The sequence below is a fragment of the Rhea americana genome, unplaced genomic scaffold (assembly GCF_003343005.1).
Source record: "Rhea americana isolate MKP2758 unplaced genomic scaffold, rheAme1 scaffold_75, whole genome shotgun sequence".
NCBI lineage: Eukaryota > Metazoa > Chordata > Aves > Rheiformes > Rheidae > Rhea > Rhea americana.
The window spans coordinates 2,040,821-2,065,018 of record NW_028186923.1 but is presented as its reverse complement, the minus strand read 5'-3'; the positions used below and the strand labels follow the sequence as shown (position 1 = coordinate 2,065,018).

At 38.4% G+C, this 24,198-nt stretch overlaps 1 protein-coding gene across 1 annotated transcript in view; it reads right to left on the bottom strand.

Moving 5' to 3' along the window:
- The window catches only part of DYM (dymeclin), a 211,303-nt gene that overhangs the window by 51,674 nt on the left and 135,431 nt on the right, over window positions 1–24,198 (bottom strand). Inside the window, exon 14 of the mRNA XM_085322185.1 lies at window positions 6,611–6,713. Within this exon, the coding sequence (XP_085178311.1) occupies window positions 6,611–6,713 (103 nt within the window). The remainder of the gene's footprint in view (window positions 1–6,610; window positions 6,714–24,198) is intronic.

The following is a 24,198-nucleotide window of genomic DNA, read 5'->3' as shown; positions in this document are numbered from 1 at the left end:
AAGACTACATGGCTTCTGAATTTTGAAGAAACGTTATGATAAAATAAATGACCTCAGCTTTTCTTGTCAGTATTTGTCAAATACGGACATCTGTCAATAAGGAGTCTTAATGCAATTTGRTAAAAGTTCCTCATTCTGCCAATGGTCTATTCAACTGCAGCAAAAGATCTCACACACACTTAGTATGCTCAGCACAACTACTGATAAGCAGTATTTTTTACAGACTACCAGCTAAACAATATTAATGACGTCCCACTAACTCACTCAATGTCTAACCAGTTTATTTGGAAGTTCGTTTAATTTTATTTCTGCATCATTAGTACAGTCGTTGGATGACCCTGGAGAAGACTATTTCTGAACATTATAACTATAGCACACATTTAACATTATCATTGGAAAATTAATTAACATTAAAAAACATTAACATTAGGAAAACTTTATCTTTGGTGGCAGAGGTCTGCATCTGCATTTCTTCAGACAATTAAAAAAAATAAGGTAGAGCTGCAGCATATCTATGTAAACACATAATGTGTTTTAGGACACCAAAACACTACACAGCTCTTATTTACTGTTTGAATATTGTTCATATTGATAGTGAATGAAATACTTGTTTGTTACATGCTGCATAGGCTAAAATCATTAACTCTTGGCACGTATGCCATCCATCCTCTGTGAAAATATGTCTGCATCAGAAGACYCCATAACCTTGCCTGAAAGATCAAACTATTACATGGAAAAAGACGACTCAGTGCCCTGAAGGGGACAGAAGAGGATTTATATATTTACAATTTATATATTTAGAATGCAATGGTAGACAAATATCATGGGTAGAAGATTTTAGTACAATGTTGTTAATATTAGACGTTTCCAGAACATTAACTTTGCTTTAGTTGTTTAGCAAAGCCATGACTAATTGCACATACTGAAAATAAGGCTTACTTCATTCTTTTGGATGTATGGTACTGTCATCTTTCATCCACTGTATTATAACTGAATGCCCCAAATTTATAGGTTTTAGATTTGTTTCATCATGTTTAAAAGATGCCTAATATTCCAGTTCACAGATATTTCAACTACTCTATAGCAATCCCAAATTTACAAGATAAATACGTAGACCTTACTTACAAAAGATATTACTTTCTAGAGAATAAATGAAATATGAGAACCATTCAACATCTACCCAYGTATAGCAGAGGTTAGTTTGGTTCTGTGTTGGAGAAACTGGAATGAAGAACCATTTATGAAAATACTTGCAGCTTTGAATATAATCAACTGTAATAACAAGATAAAAGTTACAAAAAAAAAGAAAAATCTGTTTTTTGAAATCACTTTTGTAATACTGCTTTTTAATAACCCTCATAATGGCCGAATTAGAAGGACCCCAACTGAAGTCATTCATCCCACATAAAACAAACATTGCTTTTTCTTCTTAGCTTTGTTTTACAAGCTACATTATTTCCAGATGACGCTTGAGGGGCCTCAAAAGTTTCAAGAATTAGATGCTTAAACAGACAGCTGCTTTCTATTTGCCATATAAATCAAGGAYAAAAATCAAAGAAGAATCTAAATATTGGACTTCATTTAGTCCACTATGGAGCACAAACTGCGAAAGAAAAGAGAGGAAGAAGAAATGCGGAAGTCCGATCGCACAAATACAAAATGCAGTTCCGTGTATTAATACGAGAGACGAATTCATTGCTGCCTGTTGAACCCCAGGCCTTCCCGGAGCGCTAGCCCCGCGCAGCAGGTACGCTTGGCAGGATCGGGAAGGAGGCAGGAAAAGAGAAGCTGGCTCTGATCAGCAGCGCTCAAACCCACCCCGCTCCGCTGCTGCAGACTTCTACGCTCAGCTCCCTGCATCCACCAGCCCTTAACATCTCCCTTCAGATCACCAGCGGGCACTCCCTTCTAGCTCTCGAGTAACCCAGAAAGAGCCGATTCTGGACAGCAGTTTAAAAGATGGCTCTTCATATATTCAAAGGAGAAGCGTTTTATAAACAAAAAGCGCACCTATGCTGCGTTGTTTCCACCACTGACAAAGTTCCTCCATCGTTCAAGTGCTCAGGTGACAGTCCTGTATAGGAAGTAATTGTACGTCTCAGCACTAATTGGGATTTTATTTAAAATCTTTCTTGTTTAAGCCATATTTGGAATGAAAACTACATTTGATTTTTATAGCCAATATTTAGAAAGCAAAACAAAAAGTTAAACAGAAATGAATTTGACAAATTTTCCTATGTGGCTAGCAATCAAGCTTATCTAAGCTATTTTCAATCTATACTATTTCATTAACCAACAACGAGCTGCAGGTAAAATCCCAATGAATGTTAGTTAGCTATCCTAAAATAAAGACCTAGGATTTGGGATCTCTCAGCAAACAGCAGCGCCTGGGTGCTCCAAACTGTGAACCTTATCGCGGGTGGTGAATGAGTCTGCAAGTATGCAGAGAGAGAGACAAGAGTCTTCATTCAACAAAGTCCTCAAGTCTACTGCCAAGAAAACAAGGTCGAGCTCCTACTGCCATAAAATCCCCTGTCCGTATTGCATGAAATTATGTTGAAATAAATTCAGAAAACAAATCTGAGTTATGTAGCCAAATATATATTGAAGACCCAGGTGATGACGCTTGTCAAATCATTAGAATACAAAACCRTTCCTACATTTGATTTTTTTCCTCAAGTTTTACATAAAAGAAATTTCTACATTAAACCTGGGAGAGAATTCTGAACCCTTGCCATAAGCTTGCTAAAATACAAAATACCTCCCTCCCTCCCTCCCAAGAAATAGTTAAGGAGGATTCCTTTTGCCAGCTGTGGTACACCAAGTGCTGAAGTGCTCGAAACTCATATCCAATGCTATGAAATTCTTAAAAAGAAATAGTTTGGGCATATTGCAACTCCAAAAACAGGTCTATGTACTGCTTTCTGCGGGAAGTCAGCGTGCCTCTGGTTATGTTGYTACATACTTACAATTTCACAAATTACATTAGGATGTAAGAAAAATATCAAAGATTTGATATATTTACTTCAGTATTTTTTTTTATTTGGACTGAAAAACTCACAATTCTCAATTATTTTAATTACAGGCTATCTTGCTCATTAAAAGCTTCAGCAAACGTGCTTTCACTGAACGTAAGAAAGCTATAAACAATCTAATTGGATTTTTCACATTTCTTCAAGTCTGGAGATACTTGTGGCCGGGGACAATCTGCCAGAAGTGTGCTATTTCAAAACAGGTAATTGCTCCCATGAAAAYATTGCCTATTAAGAAACTTATTAAACGACTAGTAAGCAAAGTACCGGCACGACATAGACTGAGTAGTCTAACCAAGTAGCCTGTGTCTCAGGATGGGATTTATTTGATGACGCAGCTTTTTGGSAGCAACACCAGCATGTGGGATTCCCCTCGCCTCCCCTCTTGCTGCCTCTGAGTGCATCTTCCTACACCTGTGTCGTGTCCCCATCCCCATCAGGCCACCTCCCTTCACTACCTTCTCTTGACTACACTGTCGAGGCTTTGCTGTGCACTGGACAAGGGACCCGATCTAGCTTCAATAAGCAGGAACACCCCATGTCCATTACCCTTTTCTTTTTTTRAAGTCCCCAAAACGTGCACAGGCGCACTGTATCGCAGTATATTAACCCACTGGACCTCTGCCTCACGTGATGTGCAAAATGCACAGGGCTCAGTTAAAGAATACACACGTTGATTTTTCCCTCCCATTTCCTTCATGGCCCTATGAAAGGACATATGCTATTTACCACAACTAATTTTCAAAGCCTAGTACTCACAAATGAGTAGAAAGATATGCAAAGGAAGATGAGAACATAAGCAACATATAAAACAGTTTCACGTACGATTCACTCCTGTGTGTGCTTTGTACCATGCAAATTCACTTTCRGATTAGAGAACACAGCAAGAAAAAGTCCTGTATGAAAGTGAATTAAAAATAATGAGAATTGCATATTTAAAACKTATGTAGGACTGGTCTGATTTAAACCTCTGGATATAAATCTAGGGTAGAGAAAGCAGTCACAGCATCATCTTTTTTTTTTTTTTTTTTTTTCCATGCTGGTAGACAGTGGTGGAACAGAGAGATGGAAAAAGAAAATCCTTCTTCACTCATTACAAGTTTATGGACTTCAGATTTGGTTGTTTCTGTATCTCAGTTTCTAGAATCTTCAATCCTTAAACTTCCTGGGGCATTCTTGCACCGATCTAACACACTTTCAGATAACATACAGTATGAAGGTGGATTTTCAAAAGCAGACTACGCTTGCGATACTTGAGCTAAGTAAATAAAACCTTGCCTCAACTTTTATCAGTTTGAGTATGCCTCAGACTGAGTTGGAACCTGAGTAACTGTGGAATAAAAGCCATGCAGAAAAGTACATAATCTTCTTTCAAAATACAGGCAATGAACTTCAGCTATTCTATTCTTCCCTAAAAATAGCTGCTGTCCTTCTCCTGACAAACGTCATCCTAACAATAAAAAGGAATAAATTCAGCGAAGTATCTAACTATCTAACCATCGACCCAAGAACGCTTCACAATCTTCAGTTCTCAGCAGCCACCACCTGTAAGGAGATGCCTCCATGCCTGCTCCCCACAGCACCCTGGCTTCTCTCCTTGGCTGCACTGTTGGCATCCAAGTATGCAAAAGAGTCCAAGATCTATTATAAAATATAGTTTTCAAAGACTAAATTTTTATATGCAAACAAATATGTATTTGTATACACAAACATATATGCACACACACCTGCAAATACATATGCACATGCATGTATGCATTTGTGTGTGTGCACATACATGAATATATTATGTACACATCATGCTGTTTTCTTTCCTMTGAACTTTGGGATGGTAACTTGTTTCCTTAGGTGAGCAAATCTAAGGGTCTCTTTACATAAAACCAATATCCTCCCTCAGGCAACGGGCCACATATAACTAGTCCCTGCATCGGGAATAGAAATCAGTGTTAAAAATATTGGCCCTACTGTCTAGGCATCTGAAAGTGTCTGACTTAGGCCCCACAACGTCTCAGCATACATTGAAGCATCATCACTTTGGCATGGAAGTCAACWGAAACACCGTGACTGTCCAAGACAGATCAATGAAGGACCAGGAGATCAAAGGAGGAAGGTGAATACGTAGCGATGCCAATGCCTGAGTCAGGACGTGACGTGACATTGCGCTTAATCACCGCTAAGAAATACAGCCCAAGTGCCTTACCAATCCAAACAGTCAGAAATGCTTAACGCAGCCAGAATATGGGAGTCCTCACAAGAGCGCTGCTACATCATCAGGGTATAYTGAAGGAGAACTGAACCCAAGGAGAAGGGCCATTTGCCACGTCAAATGCTCTGCAAGGTATCCGAAGGCTACGGGCCATGGGGTAGTTCATGTCCATGCCAGTGAAAGAGCTTAAAGACAGCTTGGGTATCATCTCACAAGCCAAACAGAAGCAGTACCTCTCCTCCTCCTCTTTAAATAGAGGCAACTGTGAGGAGCATCTTTCTGGAACATCTGGATTTCCAAAGCAGCTAAGAAATTAAAGGTGAGATAGCACCTTCTGAGAGACATATCAGAGGCCCTAAAATCACAGGTGTTGTAAGGAACTTACTATGATTTAAGACATGGTAAGGTAGCAAGGATATATAAGAAAAAGCTGCAAGCAATTTATAAATCAGCCTGTCTCTGAACTGCAGAATGCCTCTAGTTTCTATGGTGCGTGCCAACAATAATAACTAAGAGATGCAGGTTAAGAAACCCTGYTAGATGAATTAAATTAATGTTATTAAACTATTATATAAAATTAATCTTTTTTTTTTTCAGAACTTCTATACTTAATGATAGAGTATTATAATATGTAAAGTCTCAGACAGGTGTGTCCTGGAACATGTATTAACTCCCAAAATAGGGGTTACATTTTTATCCTCAAAAATTCAGAGCAACCAAAAAAAAAAAAAATCAAGATAACTTTTTTACACAATAGTATATGAAAGTTCAAATGAGTATAAACCAAAGACACTTAAGTAGTACAAAGATGTTAAGTCCTTATAAGTCTCTGCCTTGTAATGAAGCTAGAGATTTTCCAACAACCATGCAATTAAATTACAAAATCATGGACTATGTGTGGGTAGTGGCTTAGCAGACTAGTGTTAAGAGCTGTTTGTACATAAAAATGTTCAGAATATGCCAATTTGATCTATGACTGCAGTGCTCCTTCAAAGCCTCACTGGGAATTGTTTTCAGTCATAAGTAGGCATTTTAACATACTGCAAATGCCTGCAAAGTCCTGTTCTTAAAAATACRGTTTTTAACTGCATAGTACAAATATCTTGACATGCAAATGTCTTGGAAACTGCAAGTTGACAGCGTACAGTAAGTTTCTTAGCTATGAATAGTTGCGGTTTTGCCATTTGTAAATGTAATTTTTTTTTAAACAAAGTTTCAGACATGATGGCATTCATAGACGTTCCTGTATTTTGGTGCTGGTCGTTGCTTAGTTGTCACACATCTGAYAGATCTTTGCAGATTTAGGGATGTATCACTTCCTGAAGTATCACCTTCTGAAGCACCTACTAGAACATTTAAGCTCGATACTCACGTAATCGGGAAGTGGAGAGTCACTCGAACTGAGGGATCCTCTTAAAGATTGTGTGGCTTGCTCCAAAACTTTGTTGTGTTTTTTGGATAACAAAGAAAACAAACTGTGGAAAAAAAAACAGAAAAATATTCACAGTTATACTTTCAGATAGACAATCCAGTCAGAAAAGGTACTTCACTATATACATAAACTTAAATAGATTTTTAGAAATGCAATGCAACGTACAACAGTTACATAGTTTTTATTTTATTTTATTTTATTTTATTTTATTTTATTTTATTTTATTTTATTTTATTTTATTTTTAACACCTGGGATAAACAATAGCTGAATTTGAATTATAGAGATACTCTATACAATAAATGATGAGAAGGATATCATATTTTCATAGCTAAGTACTTAAAAGTCAAACTATAACAGAATTAATGGTATGCATGCATTTTTAATTCATAACCAATATATATTCATTAAAGTGCAATTGTTAAGTTCAGAGCTCATACAATATAGTTATTTTCCTTCCTTATTATTAGTAATTTTTGCTTCGGTGACCTCACTGCTTAGTATAGAAAGAATCAAAGTATAAGACACAATGTTTGGGTATTTGGGGGTTGAGTTTACGCATTTTACTATAATGCGTGCTTCTCAAATTTATTTTTGACCCTGTTTGAGCAGGGAGCTTGGACTAGATGATCTCCAGAGGTCCCTTCCAACCTTACCCATTCTGGGATTCTGAGATTTTAGCTCAGGTCAACAAAGTATCATGTTAGTTTTACAAATAATCTGTAAAGTCAGAGATCCACACATATATAAAGAAAAAAACATTTTTTCATGCCTTATGAAAAGACCATCTCAATGACTTTCTTTCTTAATTCCACTAATTTGAGGAAATCAGCAATCCTCCATCATTAAAAAATCCTACCGTAATTCTTCTGTGTCAGTCATTCAGATAACAGCATCACCAGATGCTGCACGTAAGGGCTGTAACTGTAGACTTCACAAGATCGTACCAAATATTCAAACCCAAAGATGTGCAGGGCTTCACAAATACAACCAAAGACAGACCTTTCTTGCAATAATTTTAGGATTTAAAGTGAGCTTGGGAGAGATGATAGTTGTATTTGGAAAACAATAGAGCTGAGCAGAGCCTATAATATTCCCAGCACAGGAAAACTGGTGGAAGTTATGGGGCTTGATGGATAGATTTGCAGGAGGACAGACAGCAGCATGATGTGGAATCAAGGATGTCACTCCTTGCAGAGCCACACACATGAAGGATGGTATCACTTGATACATAAGGAGTATGTACCTTGAGTGCAAAGGCACAAGGGAAGACCTGAAGCAAATAGTAGCAGTGGCTAAAGGACTATTGCTAGTGCTTGGTAGTTTCCAATGACCAGATGTTTCCATAAAGCTCCTGGATACAAAAATCAGGGATTTCAGTCAGCAGATAACACATAGAGATAGTCACTGAAGCAGAGGGAACTGACTGGTACCTTCAGAAAGGGGAAGGGTACAAGCAGGACATTTAAATACTACATAGAGAGGTACAATAGAATAAGCCAAGTAAAATGCAGAGAACAAYTTGCATGAAATCATATTAAATCTGAAATCTGCTTTCTCCAAAATGGTCTATTCCAGAGCATGGATTTGTGAAGTTTCCCGATGTTCCTTCTTCTGAGACTTTGGATCAAGTGGATACTACTGGCTGGCTGAATAGCCCAGGCTGGTTTCCASCCTAATTTGTACGCTTGATTACAAAATTCTTTTTCATGTGTTTAGAGATCCAGATATAGTATTTGCAAAAATACTCCCCCCAACCTTGGTATAAGGTTGTTGCTTTAAGGCTTTCTCCATTTAAAATATTCTTCTGGCTTCTTTTTGGAGCCAGAGATTCCTAGCATAACTGGAATGGTCCTTAAAGGGTAAGAAGGTTGTCTTGACAAATAAACACCAACAAAATCCACTATTGCTTAAGTGTGTCGCTCTTTGGATTCAGTTATGCATGCTGTGGGGACAAGGAGCCACTGCAGGCTCCTCATTCATCAGACTCAGTTAGAAAAGATTGACGCCAGTTTAATAATTGAAAAAATAAGTGGCAGTATTATATTATAGATAGCCTATATTTCTTGGAATTGGGACAAATTTAGTGCTCTGAGGAATGTGCTTGGAAAGCTTTTCTGCCTAAAGAAATGTTGCTCAGAATTTGAGGAAGTTGCCTTTATTTTTTTACTTCCTTAAAACGTAACATTGCTATCATAGCCTTCGCAGCACGTAGGAGTAGGTTCCTCAGAGCAGCAGGGATTTGTCCCCTTATTGTTAGTCAAGAGTCTCAGGAAAAGGCAACAGCTTTTCCAACACGTTTCGCAACTAAGAAAATAGTCATGTCTCTTAAGACCAAATCTTAGCTCTCAAGAGCCAAGTCAAGAAATTCTATCATTCTCCAGCACCTCTTCAGTTGGATTTCTCTTAGATTAGCGGCTTACGTTTGAGGACAACCTTTGCTGTACTGAAGTCATCCAATTAACCCACACAAAAGCCCACTGAGGTATGCTGCACCATCCTCAAGTTTCAGCTGGAGAATTCAAATTTGACAGACCCAGCAGCACGCTCAAGCCCAGGCAGCCAAAYCGAGGATGACAGCTTGGCTGCCAGCGCCCCAGCCACACGAGGATGCCGTCAGCAAGGTGGTGATCATCTCGGTTGGGCTAATGTGGCCCARACATCAGGGAAAACTCCAAAATGATTATTCTCTCTGATGGTTTTAAGAGCTGAGAAACATTCAGGGTTTTCAGGATTACACAACATGCCTGACAATGTTATGAACACCTTTTGCTTAAAAGAGTAAGCAAGACCAGAGGAAATCTGCTTTGTCCCAGCATCGGGAATCTTCTGTTTTTCTTTGTGTTATCAGATAGAACCAYGCACAGCCTTGACACAATATAATTCCTGGGAACAAATGTCAACCTCCCACTAATTCACAGCTATTCATCAAAAAAACTGAGAACATTCCCTGTTAAAAGGGGAAGAGGCAACAAAGAAATAAAATATATTAATAGACTTTCCGTCCTTTTCCTTCCCATAATCAGCTATTGTATTTGCAGAGTGAAATTTTTGTACAAATCAAAATTTTGATTTGAAAACTGGTCATTCACCTGAAATAGCAGCACTACTTTTAGAAGCACTGGTATTTTTGAAGACTCGCAGTTCGGAGATGCTGCCATCAGCACCATCTAGTGCTGCGGAGACAGAATAATCAGCTAGCACCGACCTAGTGATGTCTACGGTGGGGCAGAAGCAACAGGTTACACGTAGCATCAGTCTGCTCCAGAAGATACAGTTTATTTCATGAAGAGGAAAAAGACCAAAAAAAGACTTCGAACCTTTTTTTCCAAAACACATAGTGTTTTGGCTATAAAGGAAATTTAAGTATAAAACAAAAGAATTGGGGATAGGATTTTGAAATATGCACTTACTCAATACATGTGAAGAGGAAAATGCACATATATTACTATTCTTGCATGGAATTGGAATACCATAGAGCAAATTATTTTCTCYGGCAAAAATGGAGAGAATGGGGAAAAAGGAGGAGAAAGAAAATGGAAGGAAGAACATTCCTTCTTTATATCTCATTTTTGCTTCCTTAGAGTAATTTAGAAGTGTAATGTAACCAAACTAGAGCRCTTGAATATGGCATAACCAAGCTCTTCGTGGTTGATTTCCATTTCTAAAGTGGCAACGAGGAGGTAAGTCTTACTATACGTTGTCTTTGGCACTGCTGCTTTCCGCTGCAAAGTTTTGCTTTCCTGCCACAGTTCATCGACTTTGCACCTGTGCTAGAACACTTGTTTGTGGGACCGTAGCCCAGAACACCAATATTCAGGTTAAAAAAGCCCCAACCCTCTCCTTCCCCTATCAGTTATCCTTTCCAGACAGCAGTCCCTGAGATCAGTCACACAGACACAGCAGGATGAGGGCAGCAACATGCAGCCAGGAACTTTTCACACCAAGAATGAAAACAGCTCACGGAATTACAGCCAGAAAGCAAGAGAAAAATCTCCCAAAGGAAACAGTTTAAACTTCTCCACCAAATAATTCATTTCTTATTATGTCCTCTATCTCTAGCTCTGAAAACCACCTTGTGAAATACCTGTTTCACTTGTAGAATATTAGAATGGATTTAGTTACAATCCTCAAAAGGCATTTCATGAAATTTAATTCATACAGCTCTTTCATCATCAATAAACACTGCCTGCTAAAGGACATACTAGATTTTACAGTAGTCACATCTCCACTGCCTGCCAGGGATATATATATATATATATATATATATATATATATATATATATATATATATATAAATATAAGTGTGCACACACACATATATATACATACACACACACACCCCTGGTAAGATCAGATATGCATATGTGTGTATACATATACATATATAGGGAGAGAGAGAGAGAGAATATAAAATATAATAGAAGTCACACTTCTACTTTTGCCCTGCTRAAACTGGGCTGAAAATATCAAATTGAAAATTAAATATTTGACATGGTCATGGAGGACAGCCCGCTCAGGTTGACAATAACATGGGGTTTTCTACCAGTATACTTGTCCTTTTCTAAGCTTTTTTCTATTGACAGCCATCAGACAGGCTATGGAGCTACATGACCCTTTGATCTTACCGATTATGGACAGTCTATAATAATAACAAATTATGTTCAGAACAATTAAAATGTATTAGTACATCAATCCAGCCCTCAGTCACAGAATTACTTATGGATCAATGTTTAGCAAGCAAAATAACAGGCTGGAATAACAGCTAGATGAAATAACAGCTGGCATCTATTATGGCTCATCAAATCACGCTGTGGATGCACTAAACTGACAAGGAAGACACAAGTCTGAATGATAAACTCAAAGTCTCATATTCCTGATTTTTAGAAAATATGAAGGCACTGGTTTCTTAACCCCCTCAATACAGAGGAAACTTTTTTTTTTTTTTTAAATTTAACACCAGGCTGAACCCCGATCAATAAAGCAATGATTACAGACTAAAGAGCAATGGTTGCTTAAGTGATTTGATTATATGGTTTAGGGACACAAAATAAAATTCTAACCAGGAACGTACAAACTTAATGCTTTCAAAAAGCTGAGTCTGCAAAGCCTGGGGTGAGGGAAGTGAAAATGCCCATAATGGGAAGTCATTTAACTACTTTCTTCCTGATCCACCAAAAATGACAACTGAGGGAAAAAACAAAAATACGCTATTCTGCAGAAGGTCTAGTTTACAGCAGAGATTAAAAGTTCGTAAAGCACCACTCTCCCATACAAGAAATAAATGCAATAAATGGAAATTTCTTAAAAAAAAAAAAAAGATGAAGGAATTAAAATTAGAAGGTAAAAGTAAAACCATAATTTAGAAAATTAGAAATTGCTGTAAATTACCAAGAGGAAAAAAAAGGAAAAACATGAAAAAAAATTGTGGCCAGACTTAAAGATGCAGTGAGAAGGAAAGGCATTGTTGTACCTTATTTTAAGAAAGTAAATGCAATGACCCAGGATAATCACACGTCAGTTAGTCTGAAGCAAACCTGAGCATAATAATGCAACCTGTATTCTGAGATTCATTCAAAGGAGGCCACCATCAGAATAGAAAAACAGACCTTATCAAGCTCAAACCATTTTTTTTAATGAGACTACAAAGAAAATCAGGCAAGCGAGTATCACTCTTGTAACAGACTTCTGCATGTCATTTATATATTTGTTCCATGTAGAATTTTTTTAATTAAGAAACCAGAATGATAAAAAGCAACATGACATGTGTTAAATGGATTGAAGAATGGGCATCTGACCAGTTCAAAAAAATCTACCTGTAACCACACAATTTTCAGATCAGTCTTTCTAKCAGGGTCCAACAGGAAGATATTCTTGGCCCTTCTAAAGGGCAATAGCTATTTAACTGAAGCTACTGAAATACCTTCAATGATATAGAAATGACATGGAAGATGATATACATCACTTATACACATCAATGATACACAACAAAGTAGAACTGTTATGGTTGAAGTTTGCAAATGGCACATTCATTATTTCTCATAAACAGAAAAGGACAATCTTATTAATGTTGTCTTTATCTTTCAAGAAATAAGGCAAAAAGTAAACCTGTGATTTAATGCAGCCAAAATCTTAGGCATAAAATTAGCAACAAAGAACCCAAGCTGTTTGTCAAGCCTGATGGATCTTGTCCTTGGGCAGCAACTAAAAAAGACTAGATCAACCAGACAGAGACTTYTCCTAAGCACATCCAGGTTATACGCCAAAAGACAACTGGGAATTACCAAGAATGCACATTCAGGCYGAGTTCGGGTAACAAGAGGGACTCCTAGGTCTTGGGGATGACCCTTGGCTTCATGCTGCTCCTGGTGTCATCTAGCTCAAGTAAGAACAGACATGCCCATTCACAGTACAACATGGCTTTAACAGGGAAGGTAGATAACTGCTGGAATAACTTGGCAAGGGTTGTGACAGTAACAACTTCCATCAAAGATTGGAGGTTTTAAACATTCTAGTTCAACCACAGAAATTTCAGCCTGGAGGAAGGAACTGATTGAGGGAAGTCCCTATGGTCAAGGTTATGTTGGAGAGCATATGATCTCCAATGGAAAGATCTCCAGCATAAGATCATATGATCGAAGTGGTCTATTCCAGTCCTAAAAACACAYGCATTTAGGTAATGCTCCACACATACTGCATCAAAAGACATGGCAGGAATTTTGCAGCATAACTTGCAMAAATTTGTACTTGTTTTTATTTTCCTTTATAATACATAATCTGAAGAAAGATACAGACAACAAAATCCTCCTGAGAGGCTTCTCAGTTCACAGCAATTGTGGGTTTAGTTGCTTTAAGGAAACCACTGTCATTAGGATTGGTAAAATTGGAAAGGTATCTTCAARGTGAAATTCTTTCATTAGTAGGCTGGCACATCTCTCAATGGCTTTTGTAATTAAGACAGTAATGATTCAATAAAATACTAAATTTCATAGACCTTTATGAAGATTTGGAGAGGTTTAGCTGTCTATTCAGATAGAAGGAAAGTGATATTTGTTTGGAAATGAAGTCAATGAAACAGGAAGATTTGTGTCAGAGACACTCCAAATGTCTCTTCTTCCAGAAATGTCAGATCTCTATCTGAACCAAAACCAAGGAAGGTCTGAAAGCCACACCATGTCAAAGGATTATTTCAAACACAATATTTTAAATATCTTGTAAAGAAATAATTTGGAAGAGTTGAAGACTAAAAACRGGTGGAAATGCACAACTGAGGAAAGACACAACTTTTTAAGATGTAAAAATCAAAAGGAATCAGTCACTAGGCTGGGGAAGCAGGGGATGAAGAGGGACAGAGGAGAACCACAAAAGAATCTGGAGATTGCCTAGATACATAAAGCATAAAAAGAAAAAAAAAACTGCAATAAACTTGAATAGGACACTGACATTAGCAGCAATTGCAAAGAATAGCAGGAGAGAGATCTGGGAGGAAAGAAGCAAATCTCAGTATTCTCTCTGCGTATGAASTTAAGCTTAGTCTAATGCTAAGATGTAAAGAAAGAGATGGAAAACTGAAAGAAAAGGACACTTCCAGGGCGTGGAAGTTGACTCAGCGGACAGTTACATGATGTTTTATGATGGAGTTATATGACAGAGAAAAGGAATAAGGATTGCATCCCTCCCAATTCTGACTCACTATTGAGATTCTCAAGGAGAAAAATTTTCAGTTATCTGAGTGTTTAAAAATATTCTACATGCTCTGAATACAAGACTAATGGAGATCTAAAGCCCTGTTCAAAGTAATTTATGCAGAGCCTGAAGATTCAAATGATCTCAATCTTTCCTGCTCACTCTCCCAGCTCAGAAGCACACTGTAGCAAAATGAACGGTGGATAAAGCACAAACACTATTTGTTGATGGAAAAACAGTTTCAAGGATCAAAAATCTGACGATGAAAATTCTCAAACATTTCAGCCATACTCTGGGTCATTCCTACTCTCCACACTCATACACACGCCATATGTATTATTGTTCTAAATTTTAAAGAATTAAATGTAAGCCATAAACACTAAAACCCCATGTTACACAAAAGTTCCTTATACAACAGGATTTTACAGCTCACATGTGAACAYTGCAATTGTATTACAAGACAACCCCTTCATAGAGGCCAGATCTGAAAATACCTTACGTTCAAAACCTGAAGTCTTAAAGTTTAAACTATACCTTAATTCCTYTATATTTTAGCAACACTTCCTTGTTTTGACCTATTGCTTAAGTTATTACAGCAAAAAAAAAAGCGTGTTATGGAAGGAGAATTCTACTCGCATCCTCCCACAGACAACTCCACATAGAAGCTCTCTGAACTGCTCATAGGCTTTAATAATAGTTTCTAGTCTCTTTAGAAAGTTGGTAACGCACAAGAGGTCACACCAGAATAAATGCACAGGGCTGCTTCATACGCAATTTAGTAAGTAAAGTCCTTCACGCCTGGAACRGTGCCGAGTAAGCACAAAGCAGCCAGTTCACCAGGCTTTTTACAGACAATACAGAAGCGATCCCTAAGCACCTAAGGAACAAGGCCATGGGAAAAAAAAAAGCCATTTAGGACAAAGAGTGGAGAAAAACCTCAAAGTCCATGAAAGCCCAGTCCATTGAAGAGCTCTTGCGACATTTTACAACTTGCATAATAAAAATGTAATGTCACATAAATGGAAATAATGTGAGAGAGAAGCTGCTTCGGACTCTGAAAGCTCTCCAGTGCAGGATAGGTGCTAAGAGAGGAAATGGACTCAGAAGTGGGCGAAGCATTCGAAAGAAGAGGGAAGAACTGCTCTTTCTTGCTTGAACCCAAGTCCACTGCCTGGGAGACATTCAGGCTCCCAGGTAAGAGGAGTGAACCAATTAGGATATCAAACCACTAAGAAGAAAATAACAACATACAAAGTATCTTTCTTTCTAATCTCGTAAAGAGAAGACATTAATTTCTGCTGAATAAATCTTTGTTAAATTTACCATTAGGACCATCCAGTTTGTGGAGATAACGTGAAACCAAAAAACCTAGGGTGTGCAATCTCCACAAAGGTAACGTATGCAAATAAAATGGTTTGTCCAAGCATCCCTGATGGATTTATCCATCAAGTAGTACTTAAAGGACTAGGGAATGAAAATGGCTTCTCCCAGGTGGCGAAGGGCTTGGTATTGCTAGGTTCTTTTCCTGTCAGTGACCAGACATATTCTTCTGATTTTTCTTCGCTGGTACCTTCTCCAAAATGTAAGTTTGTGTCCCCTTGGAAATAGCAAGCAGCTGAGACACACAATCTATTCCTGGGCAAAGCCCAAAGCATCACAAAAGACTACAATATGATGCTGGGTAGATAAGTGATTTCTATCCCATCTTCCTGTTGAACAACAGGTATTAAAGACCATTCTTTTAATTCTACAGTCCTGAACTTTGTCATAATACACTGAAACACAGGAAATTCTGCTTGAACATAAGAAAACTCTTCTTTACTGTAAGGGTGGTTGGACACTGGAACAGGCTGCCCAGAGAGGTGGTGGAGTCTCCATTGCTGGAGATATTCAAAGCCTGACTGGACAGGGTCCTGGGAAACCTGCTCTAGGTGACCCTGCTTGATCKCCAGAGGTGTCTCCCAACTCCAGTTGTTCTGTGATTCTGCGGTTCAAGACATCTTCATTTTGTTACAGAAGTTCATGATTTATTTTAAAGAGTATTCTTCTGTCTGATTACATGTGAACTGAGATCAACAACCAATGTGCTATGAAAGACATTCTATAGTATAGCCTCCCATCAAAGAAATTGTTATTAATAATTAAAAAATACCTGTTCACCATATATCTGTGGTATAAAGCATACAAGCAAATTCAGAAGCAACTTATAAAAATTAACGGAGGCTTTGCGTTAGCAAACAGGATTTCCTGTTAAAATGGAATGAAGGAGACAAAGAGACTAGAAAAAATATGGAAATAAGGAATCTGATCTGGTGAGGCAAAAGTAAATATTTACACAAGTTAGTCTAGAGTTTAATTTGCAGAGAGTGGGAAATGTATTCTTCATCTGAAGGCATAAATTGTTGTGTAGCTTCTGGACAGTTTCCAGTGAATGTTGGAAAACTGATGCTCCTATTGCTAGCAAAGTAAAAACAACAAAAAAGCAGTAAAATCCTTCCCCTGTATATTGCTACAGATAATCTCATTCCTCTTTTGTCCTGCATGCCAAATAAGATCCTTGTAATTCTACTTAGAGGATACAGTCAGGCAAGGATAAGAAATACTACATAGAAACAACAACTTCATAGCTCCAAGTTACATTAAAGTATGAACTCAATAACCAGAGTGCAAACTGCTACAGAGGAAAATCCCCCAGGGAAACCCCCCAGAAGCAGCAGATTAGGACAAAGCACTTAGCCAGGCGCTATTTCTCTGCTGTATTCCTCTGTATTTTTGCAAGCGGCAAACTCCATTCAGGAAGGCTTAAAGCTATGGGGAAAAACGTATGCAGTCCAGTATAAACAGAACGCGTGTTTTTAAAACTCAGGAAGGGTCAGGCTAATTATAAGGTTCATTCTGAGCTAAACAGCCATGAATCTGCCTTAGGAGTCTCAAGGCATGAACGTAATTCCTGTGCTTGCCCTGTTAACATTTTATATAAAAACTGAATGGGCAACAGGTCCACAATATTTCCAGCTCATCTTCTTGCAGTTAATTCAACAGAGCCAATGTTTCATAGCTGCTGAGAGAAGACATTTGCCTTGAATTAGGACAAAACTCTGTGGGTGAGAAGCAGAGGAAATTGCTGGAGAGAGCAGTCTGAGCACAACTCCCACCCAGAAAAACAAAGACGGACTCTGAACAACAAAACAACAACAAGAAAATTAAAAAGACACCGCTGCCATGCAACTGAAGGACCAGCTCCTTACCTTTGAGCAGCTCCTGTTTAATGTAGGCTTGTTTAAAAGCCAAAAATGTATACAAACACATGTACGCATACACACAATTTCCTCAAGGAAAGAGATATTTGTTGGAAATACTACTTCTGTGCAAATAATGCTGACATGCAAATATGCATACTTAGAAATAGGCAGAAATGTTTAAAAATTTTCTGAGGCACACAAAAGTGCCTCTGCCAGACTCCTTGAAAAAAGAGAAAAAAAAATGCAAGAAAAACAAAGAAAAATTAATGTAATATATTAAATACTTTTCAATACTGAGACCAAGATTAAGTTTAATCTCTATTACTAAATATTTCCTGTAAAAGCATAACAACAATGTACTTGAAAAAAATAAATATCACAAGTAAAAACCGTCCATCTCCTTCACTGTAATATTAACACTGATGTTGAATTTCTGTGGATTTATGTACCCAGCTATAGACTTTGAAAATGGAGCCAATCATAAACAAACCTCTTCCAAAGGAAAATTCACATTAAAATAGATAGGAAATAAAGAATAGGTATTTTCAGCCTGAAAAATACCCATGTCATCGAAAGGAAACATTTACTAAGCGCACACATTCACAAGGGAAAGTGTTTTGCAATAGCACCCAGCATGCCCACRCCAAGGCTGCGAGCACTACACCATCAAATACTTTGCATGTTGTTGCTGTGCTACTTACAGAAAGTWCAGGTACATGAGGATATAAACGATGCTATCAGCCAGAAACAAAAACATGTATTTCTGTGATGTGTGTGTCCACAGTGACTAAACACAAAACTGGAATGCAACCGTGAAGCTCTTTTTTTCCTTTTTCAAGGGATGTTAATACCCAGGCAAAACCCGTTGCAGTATACACCGTGTAAAATAACAGGTATTTTGTGAGAGCTCAATTTATCACGGAAAGAGCTAAGGTTCATAATCTGTACAGAGGTTAATTGGGATTTAAGAAGCTCAAGYCTAGCCTTGCTCAACTGAGTAGAAGTGCTGTGTCAACCTTGTAGCAAACAAGCTGATGGCATCCTCTTAATTCATTATTTAATGTTTTTCTTTGCAAGACTTCCACATAGATATGGCTCCTCAGGAGCACGCATGCCCATTTCTACCTATTAGAAATAGCTACAGTACCTTTCAGCTGCTTCTTTTTCTATGCATCTTTATTACAAATAGTAATGTTCACCCTCCCCACATTCATGTCAGTTGAAAGCTGTGATAAATTTGGAGAGTTCAGGGATTTTTTTTCTCCACTTTCTTCTATGGCTCTTAAAGAACATAAAAGAAAAAACCATCTGTGTGGTGGAACGTGCTCTAGGTGACCCTGCTTGAGCAGATCTCCAGATGATCTCCAGAGGTCCCTTCCAACCTCAACCCTTCTGTGAATCTGTGATTTCCAGAGCGTGGGCCTGGCCCAGTTACAGCTGCAAATCCTGCACATTCCTCCGATACGCGACACACGTATCAGGAACACAACGCGATCTTTAGCATCTTCCAAACGGTTTTAGAAATACATTACGGGTTGAAAAGGACTAAAATATTCATCGCTGTGGAAAGATGGCAGTTACAGAGCAGGTCTCCTGGAAGCCTTCAAGGACAAAAAACGTTTGCAATACCGAGTTTGCAAAGCCACCGCCTCGGCCAGCAGCGCGACTCCTCCCGACAGCACAAGCGTGCGAGAGCACACTCGCTGCGGCATGCAGCGGCAGCAGCATCCCCGCAAGAGCTCCGGGTCTGACCTTCCCCTCGGCATTTTGTAAAAATACCTTTCCCTAATCAGCAAAACGCATCTTACCCGTGTCTCATACGGCACCCTTGGCAGAGCTAAATTGAGCTCTTACATGTAGTCTGCATTTTAGGTTTCTCCAKTTTGTTCTTCAGTTAAGGAGGAGTTACTATTAAGGGCCAGAAATGTTACGTGAACTGCTATTACGCAACAGAAAACGGGTTTTATTTTAGGTAATGTTTCAAAGTTATTATTCATTACTTTTTCAGGAGAAAAAGTTTCTCTTTCCCACATATGCCGTCATCCTAAATTATCTTTTTCACTACCACACTTGTCATGCTGAAGAAAGGTTATTTTATTGACTTTAGGCAAATACTCACCAACCTCACGTTTGCTGGGAAAAATGATACAGATTTGATTTAATGATTCATGCTAGCATACTTGCAGTTGTGCAATATTTTTACATCTTCAAAACCAACATGATATATTTTYCTAAAGTCCCAATTCCTCAAGTCGCACAGTAATTAAATTTACATTGTCTTCAATTTATTTGGAAATTAACCTCATTCCCATAGAGAGAAGAGGTTGTGCTTTACCTCCTACTCAGTTTTATACATCTTACTGCCTTGTGCAATTCTCTCTGCCTCTATCAAATCAGAAATTCCTGAAAAATGCACCCAAAGATGTACTTTCAGTAGACCAATTCTGTCATGTTCCAGGTCACGCTGTGTTTTCTCCAAAGCAAAGAGAACATTTCCAAGAACAAAATGAGCATGATGATAAAGCAAACATCAACAGTTTGTCTTTCTAAATAGTACAAAAAGAAAGTKCAACCTTCCTGGATTCTTTGGGAGGCTGATGCTCTTTCTCCTTGGGAAATAAATGGAGACAGTTGGATCATGGGGGCAAATACAACCTGTATTACAACGGGATATACAAACTGCTGCACAGAATAGACACAACACAGCTTTTTAGACACGTACAAATACACCTGTGAAGTTAAATTCACCTAGGCGACAATAAAAGGCATATAAAGACTAGCTTCCACAAGCCTGCTGGGGTAAGCTGGATTAATCTGTGGCCAAAACTATTCCGGACACTAAACCGAACTGCAAAAGGTGATCAACTATACAAGTAATATAATGGCYCTCAAATGAACAACTGAAATATTTATAATGCTTTCAAACTCAGCCAAGGTGTACATACTTGGATTATAGACAGACATAATTATGGGAAAGGCATTCACCAGAAATTAAAACCAAACCCAAATATACCTAAGATCACCAGAGCTAAGCGTGTCTCAGCCAGAAAGTCTCCTACCAAGCCACTCCAGTCCTCTAAGTAAAACACTGTCTTCCATAACATCCTCATAGACAAATAGATGAAGTACAGGCTAGATAAATGGACAGTGAGATGGACTGAGATCTTATTTTGTTATAAATCAAAATGCAACAAGTATTATCTATTGGAAACAAATCAATGTACGAATGTCTTCTGCGAAGCCCAAACTGTACCATGGAGCACTTTTGCATTGACATTGAATTGTCTTAAAAATAAAACTGTTCAGCAAAACCGGATAGCAATTACAGCAGAGCTCAGTAAATTCCTGTTTAAAAGGCTCAGTTCTTTGTAGGACCATACGCTATTAAATTCATGTGAGAGCTTTAGAGTGTACAATTCCCAGGATGGTCAACCTTCACCTTTCTGAGCTCACTGGCTGGAGGAAGACCACTCAACTAGACTGGACTTCAATCTATTTAAGTTGATAAAATTTAGGATCTGGATTTAAACCAGTGGGGAGTCAAAAAAAAAAAAAAAAAAAAAACCTAAAAATTTTTTTAAAAAAAAAAAAAAAAAAAAAAAAAAAAAAAAAAAAAAAAACCTACCACTCTATTCCTGACAGAATCAGTCCCATGGGTCACTTCCCTTAGATGTTCCTCAGTTTATTCTGTCTGCAAAACTGGGTTTTTCCTCCTTTATAAAATGTTTTGATAACTAATAGAGAGCACAGTTGTGATGTGGCACTGCATAGCACTCACCTATACATATTTCAAATAACAACATACATTATGTAGGAACAATAAATGCAAACTTTAAAATCTTCTTTCATTAATGCACAAGTATTAAGCTAGTTTTCAGCTAGGCTGGTGCCCCAGAAAACATTTTCAGCATTTAGAAAAGCTAAATGTTAATTGCTGTCCCAGAGGTTACACTGGGGCTGCAGGATTAGTCATCTTTGGAAACCAGTCGTGGTTGTTCTTATTCTCCTCTCCCACTGCTTTTTCTGATCTGCGGCTGATGCAGGGGGAGCATTTGCAATATTTTCTCATAAATTCAGCTTACAAACACGAAAGAACAAAAACACTTAAGAATGGCTCACAGCTCTCAACTCCTACATCCTGCTGTATTGTAGGGATCCAAGGCCTCCTTAGACAACTTAAATCAATCCTTTAGAGGATTAGGATGAAAAAGCTGACTATTTTTCCCTCTTTTTCCCCCCACCTCTGCATTTCTCGGTCAAATACACTGTGGTTAGAAATGGAGACACCAGACTGTAAGAAAAATTATGGTTCTCATAATTTGATGATCTAATTAGAAGCTGGGAAAAGAAAAAGAACATAAGAAACAATTCTTACAATGATTTACTAATTCTGTAAATTTGGACTGTTTGGGATAATTTAGGTATGTATGAATGAATCTGGATGCCAGGTCCCAAATCTGTAAGTTATMCTTTGCTTAAACAAATTGGCAATGTTTCACGGGTGCTCGTGAAGCTCCTCTGCTCCGTGCAGCCTCCTCGGCCTCACCGGAGAGCTGGGGCAGCACGGCAGAGCGCTRAGCCGGGGGTCGCTCCCATGGCCTCGCTCCGGGCAGTTGCAAACCGAACATGAGATCTGAACAGCTGAAAGACCACCCAGAGCTGCTCTGGAAGGAGAGCCACAAGGATGAAATTTCTAATCGCTTATTGGGTCAAGCAAGTGTTAAACACTGAAGAATGGACATTTCCACACTTGTGCTCTTTGGAGCTGTGATTACTTAGGAAAATGAACGCTCTCAGGTATTGTCAGTAGGCAGCTCCATTCTGTTCCTCCCGTATAGTACCTRTCACGACATCTGCTTTGAGAAAATCTGGGCTTACTGAAAAAAAAACCCTGTATTTTACTATAGAAGGTCTCTTTTGGATACAGACAGACAGACAATATCAAACTAGCACACCATCAAGCATTAATCAACCCCATACAAGCAAGCAACTCAGCCACACAAAACCCCATTAACTAAATTGCATTTTAAATGGAAGCCACCTATGATGTTAACATACCTGGTGTTGTTGGTGGTTGCTTAAGCTGCGCTATTCATTGTTGAGTTTATTGATTAAAAATTACTGCTCCACTGAGACTTCAAGCATTTTATGGAGTGGGATACTTTGAATGCAACCTTACAAACCAATGTTGTCTCCTTCATGAACAACATAAAACTCAGAGCAGAGCCTTCTTGAAAGTCTTTTGATAAAAGTTCATTCATCACCACTATTCATATGCACAATTTGAATCCTTTAATCATCTGCTCATTCTCCAAGAGGAGACTGCATTTTCTGGCAAGGTATTTGAAGCTCCCCTCTTCCAGGGTCCTCATCAATCATTTGCTTCTCAGGTTTGCGAGATTTTTTGAAATATTTCAATACTTAAGCTACCATCCAATTACAGGTAGATACCCAACTCTCTCTCTTGACACCCATATGCATGAGCAAACATTTAATTCTCAATATTCCTGGAAGATGTAGGTATTCCACACTATTTAAAAGGTAAAATAGGTATACATTTTGATACTTAAACTTGATGCATTCTGGYTGGAACACCTTAATCACAATTATTAATATATATTCTACCAGCAACCAATACTTCCCACTAGTTACACCAGCACATAGTAAGACCTGCAATCACAGCTATAACCAGTCAATGTGCAACCTGGCATGATGAAGAGGACTTCTGTATAAGCCACAATGTGGCTTGGTGAGAATCTGTCCTAACAAATTGTAAGACGTTTTGAATCAGTAGCATATGTTTGCTATTTTCTAAGTGAACATTCTTCTATATTTAGACAACAATTATACAGTTTGCTAAGTCACCTTCACTAATCAAAGTTCATACAGCACTGTCTGGTAAACTGAAACAGGTAAAAGTGCACATCTAGGTGGGCAAGATAAAGAGTACTCACATTGCAGCCTACATTGCCTGCTACCATGACATATCAGAGCTGAACTACTAAATGCAATACTTGAGTAACGTTTTTGGTGTCTAAGCAGAAGAGTGGCTCATATGACCATAAATGCTTTCTGATTTCAGAAATCTACTAAATTATATTCAATCTCACATTAAGTTTATTAGCATTCTCCCAAACTCTTCAGGCAAGCTTTAGAACGTTTCTCTTTTTATTCTCACAATAATGACTTATTTACATATTTACAGAAGAATAAGACCCCCCCTCCCTCCCAGTCCTGATTAATTGCCAGACATTACGTAGGAACACAACCTCCCCGCGGTCTCTGAACAAACTGCTACAATGGAAATGTGTGAAAGTAGTTTTGTTCCAATTTCATGTGTATAAGTATCTGAAGGGAGGGTGCCAGGGGGACAGGGACAAACTCTCTTCAGTTGTCCCGTGTGACAGGACAWGAGGCAAYGGGCAGAAAYTGAAGCACAGGAAGTTCTGCCTGACCGTGAGGGGGAATTTCCTTCCCTGTGAGAGTGACGGAGCMCTGGMMCAGGYTGCCCAGAGAGGTGGTGGAGTCTCCTTCTCTGGAGATCTTCAAGGCCCGCCTGGATGCAACCCTGTCTACCACGCTGTAGGTGACCCTGCTGAGCA